This window comes from Spea bombifrons, chromosome 10 (genome assembly GCF_027358695.1).
Source record: "Spea bombifrons isolate aSpeBom1 chromosome 10, aSpeBom1.2.pri, whole genome shotgun sequence".
Classification (NCBI taxonomy): Eukaryota; Metazoa; Chordata; class Amphibia; order Anura; family Pelobatidae; genus Spea; species Spea bombifrons.
Window position 1 is genome coordinate 13,243,221 of NC_071096.1, and position 15,717 is coordinate 13,258,937.

Below are 15,717 nucleotides of genomic sequence, written 5' to 3' on the forward strand. Positions count from 1 at the left end.
GTCTTCTATGAATAATGGACTATACATTGTTCCCTGAAGGCTGTGTTTGAGAAAATAACCAACACATAAGACATCATGATAGGAATGTTAATTCTTTAAATGTTGAGTAAGGCGCTTAGAGCTTGACTTAACTTTGTGTCTGAGAACCCAGCACAGAATGATGGTGGTGAACCTAGAAGAAGAAGACTACAAGGTTTTGTACCATGTGGTCAACTCAGTCCTTCAATAAACCCTAAAGAGCCATGTCCAAACATCTATTCTTTTTAACAGATATTGTCGTCCAACTATGTCACATGAACAGCAGCAATCCATTTTTTTCTCAAGCAAATTTATCAATTGTTTTCATTAATTATACATAGCTTTATTCAGCCTGCTGGCCAACACACATTGCACAATTTGGGAGACAGTGTCTCCATAAAAATCTCAGTGTTGCTGACTTAAAACACAGATAAAATTGGCATTTTCAGCAATGTGTCTGAAAGGTTAATATTACCTTTGATATTTTTACACTCTATATAATTAATAAGCATTAAAAACTCATAACATATATATTTGGCTTTGAGCAATGATGCCTCAAGGCGGTTTTTGTACATAACAGAACTACCGGTATATTTGAAATTTGGTTTGACCCATTTATCCAAATTGAAAACGTCTGAATGAGTTCTTATTCAGAGCACTGTGTAACCACTAGCCAATATGAGATATGTATGCAGGATGGATAGCCCATTGGATTTTTTTTGAATGGGTTGCAATTCTTACAGAAAAGTCATTTGGATGAAAAGTGTTCTTTGAAATTTACAGCACTAACCTCTGCATACATTTACTTACCAAGGTCTATGTGGAAATTTCAACAACATTCAAAAGGATGATTTTCGAACAACTAGCGGTGCTATTGAAGGCAATGTTGTGGAATTTGCGAATTCATGGAAAACTCAGTATTCCTGCATGAATATTAAATTTGTACCAGAGCATCCCTGCACATTTGGCATGGAAATAGGTAATTTATTACAATATTTTGAGTCTCCGTTGGTCCATTACTAAACAATAACATTGTAAAAGCTTTTTTTTTCTAAGTACAATCCAATAGATAAAACACATTTTATAAATACAAAATTATATATATATTATTTATCATGTTTTCCTCTGGCCCAACATAGTCCTGATAATTATGACGTGCATAACAATTTCAGACGAAATTAGATGAATGAATATATGCGTCTTCTTATTTTTGAGATAGAATAAGGACATTGATTCTTATTGATATTAACTGAAAACAATTACTTGTCAGGAAGAAAAGTATAATTTGAATTTCATATGTGATATACCGGCCACAAAGCTACCAATTACACCGGGCATCATTAAGAAAGATTAAGACAGGAAGTGATGGTCACCAGTGTGATCTTGAACATTTGCCAATCTAAAATGAAATTGGAAGAAAAAGGTCCAAAGCCCTTAGATATCTCACTATATGTATCAGCTACATATATTCTATCTCTCTCTTTCTTCTGAATATAATATATGTATCAGCTACATGTATTATATTCAGAAGAAAGAGAGAGATAAAGAATTATGAGCTGAAAAGGAAGAGTGTGAAGAAAGAGAAAAGACATCTTCAAGTCTAAATCTTGAATTAGTTGATAATAACAATATTCCAGCTCTATTCTTGACATTATCAACATTTAAATTAAATATATCAGCTAACTTTCCTCTCCCTATTCCAATAGAGAAGTATGCTCATCATTGGTGTAACGTACTGATCGACAGTGAAGGACCATTTGCTGTTTGCCATGCCTCTGTAAACCCAGAACTCTACCAACAGGTATATGGTGCATACTTTCAAATGTTGTTTGATAAGACATGTCCTGATTATAGTAATTATCTTTTCTATCAATGTTAATATTTTAAATAACAAAGCATTGGGTTGATGGGTAAATTCATCAAAATGGTTTATTTATGATGTTTTCAGGTATTAATGTGAGTAAATGATCATCTAATGATATAGCATAAATTCTATTTATATTATTACCTACTTGTATTAATTCTTTCTCAGAAATGCCTTTTTGATACATGTTCTTGTAAAAGAGCCGAGGACTGTCTGTGCGCTGCTCTTTCATCGTATGCATGGGCTTGTGCTGCAGCAGGAATCCCATTAGTTGGATGGAGAGAGGATGTTTGCAGTAAGTGAGCTACTATCTGGGACATTTGAAGGATACACTTAACTTCCACCTTATATATGAACCCTTTTGTGGCAACGGACATAATGGTGTGCCACAAAATTTCTGCAGTTGACGCCCGATGACATAATATTACGTCCTGACACTTTAAGAATTGACAGGGTTAAATGCCTGATCTTCCCCTCTAGCTGGGACCAAGATGTATACATTCTGTATGGAGTAAGTACATTTACTGCATGCAAATTGGTGCAAGCACTTTTGGTCACTGGAGAAAGAAAATTAGACTTCTGTCTCAACTGAAAGCACATTCTAAACTTCCTGCTCATGCACTGTAACTCACCAGTTGAACTCAACAGTTGATGGGAGTAGCTGCAACCAATAACATGTATGCTAGTATCAATGCATTACAAATTGTTAGGCTTATCTGACCCATTGAAGGCCTATTAAAGCCACATAAACATTGTATAAATGTAGATAACAAATACAACTGAATTACGTATATACAAAGAAATCACAGGGAATAATGTTATCTTAGCTTAAGATAGCAGATAAAACTCTTCTGTGATCATAGAAAGCTAAAGGTCTGGTGGGCTGTACATATTTCTGATTCATTCTGACATAATTAACATAATGACAAAACATGGGCCCTATATCACGGTTTAATTCTCCTTCTCATTGTGATCTCATTGTCTGGCATTTACACTGCTGATCTGCAGGAGGGTTCATCAAACACTTTATGAAGAGAAGAGTCAGAAATGCTTTATTTGTCAGATTGCTGCAGCACCTTCAAAAGAAAGAAAGTTCCCAGAAAATGCTATGGAGCTTTTGCCACTTCATGTATTTACTGTATTTGTTTTTATTAACTAGTGTGGAACATGAAGTTAGATATATAATAATCTTTTCTCTTATCATTTACAGGGAATTACTTGAAATATTGTCCCCAATCCTTTGTGTATAATTATACTGTGACAACTTGTATACCCACCTGCCGTTCACTTACTGAGCCAGACCCAACATGCAGCATGAAGTTTTTTCCAGTTGATGGATGTGTTTGCCCACCAAACACTTACCTAAATGAGAGAGGCGTTTGTGTTAAAAAGGAAGCTTGTCCGTGTTATTACAAAGGAGTCACGGTGGCTGCTGACAAACCTCTGCTCTTTGGCAGATCAGTATGGTAAGATGACTGTACGACCTTCAGTAACCCTTCTGTACAGAACATTAGTAAGAATACGATCTCTTACTCGGTTGTTAATACACCAATTTAACTTAAATAGATTTTGATGAGGCAATGTTAGTATCACTATATGTATTTAACGAAATTTGCAAATAAGGACACAATGTATGGCATGGATTCCTATCCTACTCCTTAAAAAAGCTGTAACATTACTACTTAAAACTTTTAACAAAATGTGGTAAATACTGTATACAGGTTCTTTAAATATAAGATTAAGTTGGTTTTAGTCTCATCCAACCTTGGTTTAGTTTATAAAGAAGAATAAACAACCTGACAGAACCATACTTGATCAAGCTAGACCACCAAGAACGAATCCACAAGGAGACAGTGAATTGTTTACAATATGTTTTTTTACTTTAGGGTTGACTATTATATTGAATATTGTTGGAGGAACATTACAATAAATATCATAAAGCGTACACATTTCATATTGGTTCTTTTTTCTAGAACATATATACATTTCAAGTACTGCCCTTCAGAATGTCTAAACTAACATAAATAAATACAATTATTGAGTTATACTTCCTACATACTGCAGGGTAGCCCTTTATAATGGCGGATCAGAAGCATATCTATTTATAGCCTGGAAATAATCATTCCTATGTAACTTAACACGAATGCATTATTGGTAACAATGCGTTTGTAAGGGTTTTGATATTTTGTGTATTATGCCATTAAAGTTGTCTTTTTACTTTAATTATAGCACCTGTACAAACGCACAGTTGCGCTGCATACAAAAAGATATACCAGGTAATCAAGACTAAACATCATCACAGTTGTTTCATCACAGGAGCATTGTGTGTTCCCCCTGAAATTCCACATATCACTAAAAGGATGTCTAATGTAGAAAGCAGTTGTTGCATTCAGAATGTTGCCTTCCTGATGTGTCAATTACAAGATTTGAAATAAAACAAAAAAAAAAATCTTTGCACTCACATCATATGCAGGATATTTGGGCATGTGTAAATGTGCCTGGGGTTTAGGCGACATTGGAGTTTTTTGGCTTTATTAATTAGTAAGAACTTTGATGATATAGTATATCAAGCCGATAATATATATCCATGGTAGGTACATTGAATAGAAGATCATATAGGAATCCAATGACATTAATAGTATGTGTGAATATTATCATTAGAATAAAAAAGTCACATGATTATTTTTTCCTAGTGTGTGTTCCCCCAATGACCTATTTTGACTGTGAAAACGCTGGACCAAATGCAAAAGGGTCTGAGTGTCCACAGACTTGTCAGACGCCTAAAACACAGTGTGTGAGTACATTTTTATCCATCTGTTATATAGATAACTGAATGTTATTTTCATGTAAATTAAATAAAAATATTTAATAAAAGAAACTGAAAAAATAAAGCCTGCATTAATATCACACTATTAAGACAAGATCTAACCAAAATACTAATTGCATGTTAGAATACTAGTTAGTGATATTTAAAGATCAGTTAAGCCTTTAACGACCAATGACATGCCTGGCACGTCATGGCAATAAATATGCTTAGAAAGGGATCTAAGATCGCTTTCTTTGCTTAAAAGGTGTTTCTGTAATTCCTCGATGTCGAGGCATTCACAGAAATTTACCCCAGTGTGGCTCCTCCCTCAGGCGTCAACGTCCACCATATACTGCATGGCGGCAGTAAAAGAGCTTAGGAGGTGATCAACGATCGCATTCAGCAAAACGGAAAACCCACCCACCTCTTTCACGCCACTTACCTTGCAAGATAGCGACATCCTTTTAAAAAATTAAAACGTTTCCAAGGGGTTCATTCTACTCACATTGTGATTACTAAAATATAATTTATTTATATATAAAAAAAAAAAATAGTTAAAAACAATAATGCAGTAATGTAAAAAATAAAAAGAATAAAAAACTGTATCTCTGTAAACTGTATCTCTGAATATAACTGTACTCAGGAGATGTTGCTGAATCCATATTGGGGTGTTGTTTGACAGTGATGTATACCAGGATCTAAATTCATACATCAAGTACAATTTGTGTGAACAAAGAAAAATACTACCACAAATTTGTGCGCGGAAAGGGTTAAAATGCCAGCATTTTAAATACCTTGGGGTGTCTAGTTTTTAAACAAATATAATTTGATGGGGGTAAATGGCAAAACTATAAGTTACAAAAAAGCAAAAAATAAATAGATAAAAACATTGGGTATTTCTAAACTCTGGACAAATGTATTTAGCAGGTTTTCATTAGTTTTTGTAGATGAGTAAGAAAGTACTTTTTTCAAATTTTCACCATATTTTATTTATTTATTTTATAGTAAATTAAATATGATTAAAAAAAATGGGCTCTGAAAAAAAATCCTTCTTGTGTATATATATATATACCTTGTGTGGGTTCACTAAATGAGAGAGAAGAAAATTACAGCTAAACACGAGCACCGCAAAAATGTAAGAACAGCCTGTCACGAAGGGTACAAAAAAACCAAACAGCTTGGTCATTAAGGGGTTAATATTGCTAATGTCTGAAATTGAAATATGTTAATATAACCCAGTGAATATGATTGATTAATTTCAATATAGCTCAGTTGATAATATTAATATTGCATATTATTGACATTTTCAATATCACATTTATTATGCATTATAGAAAGATTACTGCCTTTATTACTATATACTAGATTTGGGAGCCGGCCAACTCTTCGTGTTCGTGGGGAAAAAAATCTTCATATTCCACGGATATTCGCCAGTTCTGTTGTTGGTTCGGGCAAATATTCGTGTACATTCTTCTTTTTTTTTTCTCTGCCATCAACCAATTAAGTGCAGCTGTTCTTCATTGGTTGATTCCAGATGAGCCCCCTGCTGGCAACCAATAGAGTCGCTCATACGGACCTTTAACTCCTGATGGAGAAACTCCACCTGGGGAGGTTCCAGGAGTTAAAGGTCCGTGCAAGCGACTCTATTGGTCGCCGGCAGAGAGCTCCGAACCAATAGAGTGGCTCGTATAGCCTTTCAACTTTTGATGCCTAAATTCCGCCTCTCCCTGCTCCAGAGTTAAAGGTCCGTATGAGCGACTCTATTGGTCGTCGGCAGAGAGCTCCTCTGGCATCAACCAATGAATGAGCTCAGAGGAGGCCCCTGCAGGCGACCAATAGAGTCGCTTGCACAGACATTTAACTCCTTGTGCCATCCTACTGATTTCCGCTCCCGTTAATCCCTGCGATGCTGCGTAGATATGGTAGGCTAGAGGGGAAGGGACCAGGGAGATTAGTTGGAGATATTAACAGAGACAAACTTGAAGATTCTTCATGTTGTATGTCTTCATGTTCGTGTGCGTTTTGCCGTCGCCACGTTTGTTTCTTCGGTATTCGGGCTGAACAACGAAAAAACGCACCCTTCATGTTCGTTTTCATGTTCACCCAAATACCAATGCACAAGTCTACTAGATAATAGATTGTGAACTTCTGTTCCAAAATATGAATTGCAGAATGCATTATCTTTCCGGTACATAATCCAAAAATCACTTACTCAGCTTTGGTATAGTGTGTCTTGTTTATTTATCGGATTTTGTTCAGGCATTGATGACACTTTTTTGTTTCCAATCTTTATATTGTTTTACTCTGTACCGTGACAGTACAGCACACTTTGTGTGTCAGGCTGCGTATGCCCTAAGGGATTGTTCCTTGACGACAATGGGGCTTGCATCAAAGAGGAGAAATGCCCTTGTTTCCACAATGGTTTGACCTATAAATCAGGGGAAACCGTGACTTTTCACTGTGATCAATGGTATGTGGTTCTCTGTTTTTTTAAACATCCGTGTATGTTGTTTAAAAACTGAAGGCCATTTTATGTGGTTTTCGTGTATGTACACCATAAAACTTGTTTCTTGAAATCATCACAGGGCTAGGTCACAGAAATGTTTCATTATATACATTTAAATATTATATTGTACATTTTATATTTATATGTACAGTGGTGACATGGTAATTATGTAAGTTTTCAAATACTAAATTCACAAAGTAGAGAGAGCCATATTTCTTTTGCGGCAATAGACCAGAACGTGTATTATGACTGGGTCATAAAAAGACAATCTGTAAGATGGAACTTTGAATGAGCTCCTTAAGTTTTTTGATGATGAGATGTAACATGGATCACATCCCGTAATTCACAATTATTTAATTAGTGGAACTTGAGGAAGAGGGCGATAATGGGCTCAATTCAATGAACTGTTCAAAAAGATTGCATGCTTAATGTTTACACCAGTACTCTGTGGCAATGCAGGTTACATTCTTTATCCCAAGCCGTGATCTGTCTAGATCTCCAGCCTACGTGGGGGTTGTGACACTGTAACCATTGAAGTCCCAGGATGAGTGAAACCGTTCCCGTTCGTCTATCCTGGTCCTCCGGTCACATTACCATCAAGGCCTTTCTAGATTCCAGAGCTGCAGGCAATTTCATAGACGCTTCCTTTTGCCAGGCCACTGAACCCTGAGCGGTTCCACTGATTGTAGAGGCTATTGATGGGAGCCCTCTTTAACCGGCTACAGTTACGCATTCTATGTCACAACTCACATTATTTGTTGGGTTACTACAAGGTTTAAGTACCACACAGCTGCCTTCTTTTCATTTTAGCCCCAGAAAATAAATTACAATGCATTCAAGAATACCAACTAGGAAGACTACGGTTTTAAATAAAGACTACAATTTTCCTTATTCAAGAGTAAAATATTTCCTTTAAAGTGTTTAAATAATTAGATAAAACAATATTAATGTAAACAGAAGGTTTAATGGAATGTTGGTGCTAAAGTAGATATCATTTCGCTGTCCAACAGTGTATGCAAGAATCGAACTTGGGTATGTGATAGCAAAGCAAACATGGGGATCTGCAGTGTATATGGAGAGGGACATTACATCACATTTGACGGTAAACGCTACACTATCAACGGAGACTGCATATACACTTTGGTACAGGTAATTGATCACTGATAAAAAAAAAAACATACTTTTTTATGCCTTAAAAAGTTCTCATGTATTATACTCAGTAAATTGTACCTCGTTTTAGGATTATTGTCATGCTCATGATTTACAAAAAGGAACCTTCAGGGTAACCATTGAGACTATCCCTTGTGGGACTACAGGAACATCTTGCTCTAAAGCCATCACAGTGTATCTTGGGGTAAGTTTTCCGTTATACACAAACACATATTTGTAGCCTACTCCATATCTCGCAAAAATGATCAGGCTTTCTTTAATTACCATGGGGCTATTTAGGAACCTGTGATCTCTAGGAGACTGTATGATAAAAGGGCTTCTTAAGAATCCTGTCTAATGCCAGGCACCAGGACTGGTGATGCTTCTTCCCCTGGTACTCCATAGATAATCATATGCCTGTCTGAAAATCAATACATTGTGAATTCAATGGAGGGTTTCTTTTTCAGGCTCACAAGATTATTCTCGCAGATGGGCACTTTGAAGTGTTAGAACAATCAAGTGAAATGGAGATCCCTTACAAAGTACGAACCATGGGCATATATCTGGTCATTGAAAGCAGCAATGGCCTTGTGCTAGTGTGGAACAGGGCGACAAGCATCTTCATTCATCTAAGCGTTGACTTCAAGGTAAATTAGGAACAAGCTATGAACTGTTAAGTACTATTTTAAAAATATGTTAGCCAAGCAAATCACAAGACTTTTTTTGGTGGTATACAAGTAATAGAACTGTGCTTGATTTATTTTATGTACTTTATTTTCAAACTGGGATTTGTAGGACCCTACATAGACGTTACCACTGACAACATTTCCAGTGTGTGAAATCATGGCTTGTTATGAACCCTTTTTTCAAGATTATACTTTATTGTTATGCGTTTTGACACTTTACATTTATCTTGGTTGGCTTCTTCCACATGACTCAAAAAATAAGCAAAAAAACATATTATGAGTTTAGAAATTAATTGCCTTTTGCAAAAATAGAACTTTTGTTTTTGGAGCCTGTAGAATTGATCCCTGTGCACAGATAGTACTACATCAATAATGTTTTTTATGCCCTTTTCAATGTTTGCATTTGGGATACTCCCATTATTAAAAGGTTGACCTCCCATGCCAAAGCTGTTTGGATGTGTATGCACAAGGATTAAACCATAATGTCAATTACTAGAAACCATAAGATCTTGTTCACTCTGTGTGCAAATGTGATGGCCAGTACATGTACCTCTCAACATTCCCAATGACCACAGAGGGATAATTTCTTTTTAAGCGGTATAGTTAGGGACAGGGCTTTGCGGAGAATCTTTCAACGACCTATTGGTAGCTATTTATGCACCGTTTATAGTATAATGTATTTAATAATACAATTTAAAACTATGATTTAGATATACATTGTATTGTATAGCCACCAAAAATGAGCTCCTAGAAAAAGAGGGTCATCAGGTATGAAAACCAAGAGAGGAACTTGGGTTGTAAAGAGGGACCGTCCCTTCTAAAGAAAGGCATTTGTGAGATATGGTAAACTGATGTGAAACTGATGGTGGCACTAAATGTTTAAACTGTATTGTAAATTGAATCACAAGATATGTATTTTGTTCTGATCTTACTAACTAAGTTAATTTTTGTGACAATTGTCAAAGCATCCAGAATTAATACTTAAATCCATTTTTGCTTCTGCAGGGTAAAGTCTGTGGCCTTTGTGGTAATTTAGATGGTGACAGCAACAATGATTTCACCACCAGGAGTCACTGTGTTGTGGAAGATGTGAAAGAATTTAGAGACAGCTGGAAATTGTCCAAAGAATGCCCAGAGGTCTACATAACCAAGGAACCCTGTGTTGTAAATCCATACAGAGTGCCCTGGGCTCAGAAACGCTGCAGTATTATCAATAGTGATGTGTTTTCAGAATGTCATTCTGAGGTAGGAGAGTAAGCAATGGCAATGTAAGCAGTCTGAAAATCAAATATAGAATACATATTAGTATGTGGTTGCTCTGGAGATAATAATCAAGACTGTAAAGAAATATTAAGGTGTGCACTGCACTCCATACATCTATTTTATTATTTTTGCAACAATACATGTCTATATTAATGTCATGGCGTGTCATTGTATTCAGGGGTATTTACTGTTTAAGTTAATTAAGAATTTTATTCTTAATTAATAAATGGTATGGTCCAATTAAGCATTTCTGTTTCATGTGACCACCCACAAAAATGTTAGACATAGACATTATCATCACTGACTATAACAACTCAGGAATGTTTCAAGAACATTAAAAATAAATGTCCTTAACCTGCCCACTTGGCTGCATTTGAACACACAAAACCTACATAGCTAGCGCTCGTTCCTATGAAAACATTGAAATGTTTCTCACCTTACCATCATCTCCAGAATAATGGTCAGGAACATCTTTGGGTACATAAAAGCAGGCTGGTAATATTCAAAATCCTACGTGCACAGAGTATCTCTGCTCCTGAGACTGGCTGGGTGATACAGTAACCCAGAGACTTGTCTTTTCCTTACATGCAGAAAGTCATATAACATGCTTCGTCTGTTTTGGTCTATTTTGACCAATTGTGTATTTCCACTGTTGCCTATTGTACGGTTGTGATGTTACTCATGCCCACTTTGATGTGACAATATATATATTTTTTTGTCAAAAATACAATAAAAAAATTTAAATAAAAAAAAAAAAAAAGTCATATAACTCAATATAACTTATTTACTGACTAACAATATGACTACAGAAGGAGCTTCTTACTGACCGTTATCACACAAGAAATAGCTAGTGAAGACACAAGTCATTCACTAAAAATGTTTGTTACCTGAATGCTACCAGATCCGTCTAAAGCTGCTCTATTATTTTGTGCTTTCAGGTGGACCCTGAGATGTATTACGAGGCCTGCGTGAGTGACACCTGTGCATGTGACATGGGAGGAGATTGCGATTGTTTCTGCACAGCAGTAGCTGCTTATGCCAAAGCCTGCAGTGAAGCTTGTGTGTGCATAGATTGGAGAACACCTGATGTCTGCCGTGAGTAAAGGAATGGGACAATATGATTAATATGATATCCAGATCATCTTACATTTGACATAGGCCCAGTGAGATTGCAACGGCAAGCTAATAAACTCCCAATTATAGTAGGATTACCCAACCTCTGACTATAATGGTCATAACTGATTTAATGACAGTTGATTAAAAGTCTTTGTTTTGCTCTTTTTTTGGCACAATAAGCTCTTTTCTGCGATTTCTACAACAAAGAAGGACAGTGTCAATGGCACTACAAGGCATGTGGAACTCCCTGTATGAAGACTTGCAGGAACCCTAATGGTACCTGCCTGCATCATCTGAAAGGGTTGGAGGGTAAGATATTTTTTTATGGTTAATGGGAGTACTTTGCCTTTTCTAGTAAGCCTCTCAACATGTGACCTATTAATTTACATATTATACCCATGCTCAGATAAAAATAGATGAAGTGTGGGGTGCAGAGCAATTATTGCCTATGCAGGGGCAGCTGAGCCAAGTACACCTGGTGCATCACACCTAGGCACAGGAAATAATTGCTCTGGCCCTACTCCTTTACTGCTCAGTGTTATCCTCCTTGCATGTTATTCTGCACACGACCTTGCAGGCTCATACACTCTAACACCATATGCAAACATACAGTCTGATACCATATGTTAACACACATTCTAACACAAAACACTGATCCTCTGACAACGTACACTAACACACACACTCTAACACTGCACATGGATGCTCCACCCATGCTTACATAGTATACTGACGCCACCACACACATACACTCACTCTAACATACATTAACACCTAATAGAGTCTAACACTGTACTAGCACCCACAAAACACACACACTGTACAGTGATACACACATTTTAACGCTGTACACTGATACCCTGCACATGCCTATTCACTTTACATTGACACCTCACACAGTATACCACTGCACACACATACATTCATTGCAGCGTTGTACACTGACACATGCTCTAAAGCCATACACTGACACACTTGGTCTAACACGGTTACACTGTCACACCACTACACTTATTCACTCACTGTATAACTTAAAAATATACTAATTAGTGCTCCGGGTTAAAAAAGTGTTAGAGTGAATCAGTCTATTCCCTTTAAGCCCGAAGCAGCAACACTGATGGATAAACTGTCAAACAAATACATATTCAGTACATTTACTATTGCCTGCCAAATACACATGCATACCCATACACACAAACACTCTGACTACATTTGCCCTTGCATTCACACACACTATCTCTCTCCTTATCTCTTCTCTTTTCTCACTATCTCTCTTATTTATCATTATCTTTCCCCTTCCTACACCCCCCCTTTCTCTTCATCTCTTACCTTTCTCCCTCTCCTTTTCTGTCATCAGGAGTGCAAGGTCTGTTCCTACAGATCTCTGTTTTAGTGCTCGCTAGCGTTGCACGCAGTTTCAGTGCTGAGTGCTGGGATATAACACAGAAACAGTGAACTGTATCAACATACCTCACTCTCCCATTAATTTTGGGCTGATTAGAGGGAGATCCCTGGCCCTCCAGCTGCCTTGGCTCCCTTGTACTAGGAACGGTGTCTCAATGTGTTTTTATGCAGTTGGGATGTGAAATGTAGATCTAGTCACTCATACGTTTTTGTGGTACTTTTTGCAAAATAATTGAAAAGCAGTTATGTATAAAAAGTTAATGGTGTTCTTGTCATCTTAGTAACCAATAGTGTGTTCCCCATAAGATTTGCTGCCATTGTTATAAGACCTCTATTTTTTTTATATTTTTTTTATAAGACTTCTTTTTAATCTTTGTGATACAATACATTTTCTTCATGCCAAGCTTGACAATTATTTAAAACTACAACAGTTTTTCAAATTTTAGTGAGCCACTAAAATGTGGCTTTAGTGTAACCCATTAAATTGGTAGATTCAAAAGGTTAAATAAACCCCTTTCAGGACTGGTATCTTCTGGCCAGGGGGCATGCAAAGCCAAGTGCTCCCCCATAAACTAACAAACACACGCACACATACACACACTAAAACATACTGACTCTAGCACACCACACACCATTATCTTTCCTTTTTATAGTTGCATGCACACGTTGCTAGAACCTGCGCTATTGCCACCTCTGTGAATGGGCTGGTTCAAGTCACACTGGCCCTTTTAAAGAATTTGTTACAGCCCAGTGGGCCGTTGCCCTCCTGCCCCCTGAAGCCAGTGCGCCTCTGTTACTATTGTAGAAATATACCATATTTCCTCGATTATAAGACGACCCTGATTATATGACGACCCTCCAAAATTTGAATATTAATTTAGGAAAAAAAAGAAAAAGCCTGAATATAAGACGACCCTATAAGAAACACGTTTTACTAGTAAATATAAATTCACGTGTAAACTATTTTTTCATATTTAATAAAAACTATGATTGAAAAAAATGCATTTTTTAAAATCTCCTTTTACGTGCCAACCTGCCTCCAAGATATGCCTTCTACCCCCTTATATGCCACTCTACCCCCAGAAATGCCTTATGCCCCCTACATGGCACTCTGCCTCCCAGATATGCCTTTTAACCCTCCTATATGCCACTCTGCCTCCCTGACATTCCTTTTAACCCCCTATATGCCACTCTGCCTCCCTGATATTCCTTTTAACCCCATATATGCCACTCTGCCTCCCTGACATTCCATTTAACTCCCTATATGCCACTCTACCTCCCTGATATTCCTTTTAACCCTCTATTTGTCACTCTGCCTCCCTGATATTCCTTTTAACCCCCTATATGACACTCTGCCTCCCTGATATTCCTTTTAACCCCCTATATGACACTGCCTCCCTGACATTAACCCCTTTATACTACTCTGCCTCCAGAAAGCCCTTTACCCCCAATATGCCACTCTTACCCTCCCCGACTTACCAGTGCTTCTTTAGACTTCTCCCCATGCTCATACAACCTGAGCTGCTGCTGCCAGCACTTCCGCGTGGGCTTCTATGAATGAGCACCGGAAGGTCATGTGATGCCGGTGCTCCGTCATAGAAGCCCCTGCAGAAGTGGAGTTTGCAGGCGTCTACCGGCTGCTGGAGAGGTGGATCCAGGTCCCCTGCAGTGCTGCGGGGGATCTGGATCTTAGTCTTGTGGTCAGACCTCTATTTGAGGTCTGATTAGAAGACGTCCTCGAATATAAGACGGCTATTTTTCAGAGCATTTGCTCTGAAATAAACCTCATTTTATAATCCAGCAAATACGGTATTTCACACGTTCAGACTAGAAATATATACTGCAACCAGTCAGTTTTATTAATTTAAGTTTTTTCAGTGCTTTCACTAGCCTATTTCTTACCAATTTAGGTTGCTATCCTGAGTGTCCTGCCGACAAGCCCTTTTTTAATGAAGATGAAATGATATGCGTGTCTCAGTGTGGCTGTTTGGACAACGATGGAAATTATTATCAAATTGGAGAGAAGGTTGAATCCTGCAATGTCTGTGAAACCTGGTATAGTATTCTGTCCTTTTCTACTAGTGCAAGTATATAGTATAATTAAACAAATCAATTGAATCAAGCTATTTTCCCTTTCTGGTATTACTGCTAGATTTGCAGATTATGGAGTTTAAGGCTTTATAGGGCTTATACTAAAGAGCCTCTCTGTTCTTATTCATTTTAGGTTAATACCCGTTTTGTATGGGGCTCTGCTGCTGCTGCAGACCAGCAAGAGCAAAGAAGAGCTCCCACAAGCTCTTTGATCACTCCTGCAATTGCCGGTTTACTGGCGATTGTGTCCCAGCCAGAGGCGGCTTCAGGGATAGGGATAAAGGTTTCTTCTGTCTCCACATGAGTGTGGTGGCCAGCCCCGACCCTCCTCTGCTGCCCAATTGCTCCATAAAGTTAATATTGGCCAGGGTTAATATTCATCCCCACAAGCTTGGATAGAACGGGTTTGGTAAAAATGAGGAAAATACATTTTACTGCAATGTATAGAACAGACACTAAAATGGTTAAATCAAAAGTGTTAAAATGCCCCTAGTAAAATACTTTGGGATGTCAACTTTCAAAAAATATATATTTTTGTTGAGCAGTTTTTCTGGCCACTGTTCCCAACATACCACATTTAAAAAAAAATCTTGTTTAGAAACAGCGATGCGCGTCATTGATATTTAACCCTGTAAGTACCAAAATAAATGAAAATACCAGGCATATGTGGTGTTTCCAAAAACAGGACAAATAAGAAGGAGACTAAACAGCCACTAGAGCACACTATGTGACATAAAGTTCTCCTACTCTTCATCCTGGGCGCAGATGGACACCTGGAGAGAGGGGCCGGTTTCGCATTGCATTAATCAGATAA

The 15,717-nt window shown here is 37.5% G+C and overlaps 1 protein-coding gene across 1 annotated transcript in view; it reads left to right on the top strand.

Moving 5' to 3' along the window:
* LOC128467641 (mucin-5B-like) overlaps nucleotides 1-15,207 on the top strand; it is a 36,615-nt gene extending 21,408 nt beyond the window's left edge. Inside the window, exons 12-23 of the mRNA XM_053449318.1 lie at nucleotides 833-997; nucleotides 1,725-1,819; nucleotides 2,051-2,177; nucleotides 3,093-3,348; nucleotides 8,205-8,343; nucleotides 8,435-8,548; nucleotides 8,811-8,990; nucleotides 10,035-10,274; nucleotides 11,231-11,387; nucleotides 11,589-11,717; nucleotides 14,723-14,853; nucleotides 15,037-15,207. Coding sequence (XP_053305293.1) covers nucleotides 833-997; nucleotides 1,725-1,819; nucleotides 2,051-2,177; nucleotides 3,093-3,348; nucleotides 8,205-8,343; nucleotides 8,435-8,548; nucleotides 8,811-8,990; nucleotides 10,035-10,274; nucleotides 11,231-11,387; nucleotides 11,589-11,717; nucleotides 14,723-14,853; nucleotides 15,037-15,207 — 1,904 coding nt within the window. The remainder of the gene's footprint in view (nucleotides 1-832; nucleotides 998-1,724; nucleotides 1,820-2,050; nucleotides 2,178-3,092; nucleotides 3,349-8,204; nucleotides 8,344-8,434; nucleotides 8,549-8,810; nucleotides 8,991-10,034; nucleotides 10,275-11,230; nucleotides 11,388-11,588; nucleotides 11,718-14,722; nucleotides 14,854-15,036) is intronic.
* The last annotated feature ends 510 nt before the right edge of the window (nucleotides 15,208-15,717 follow it).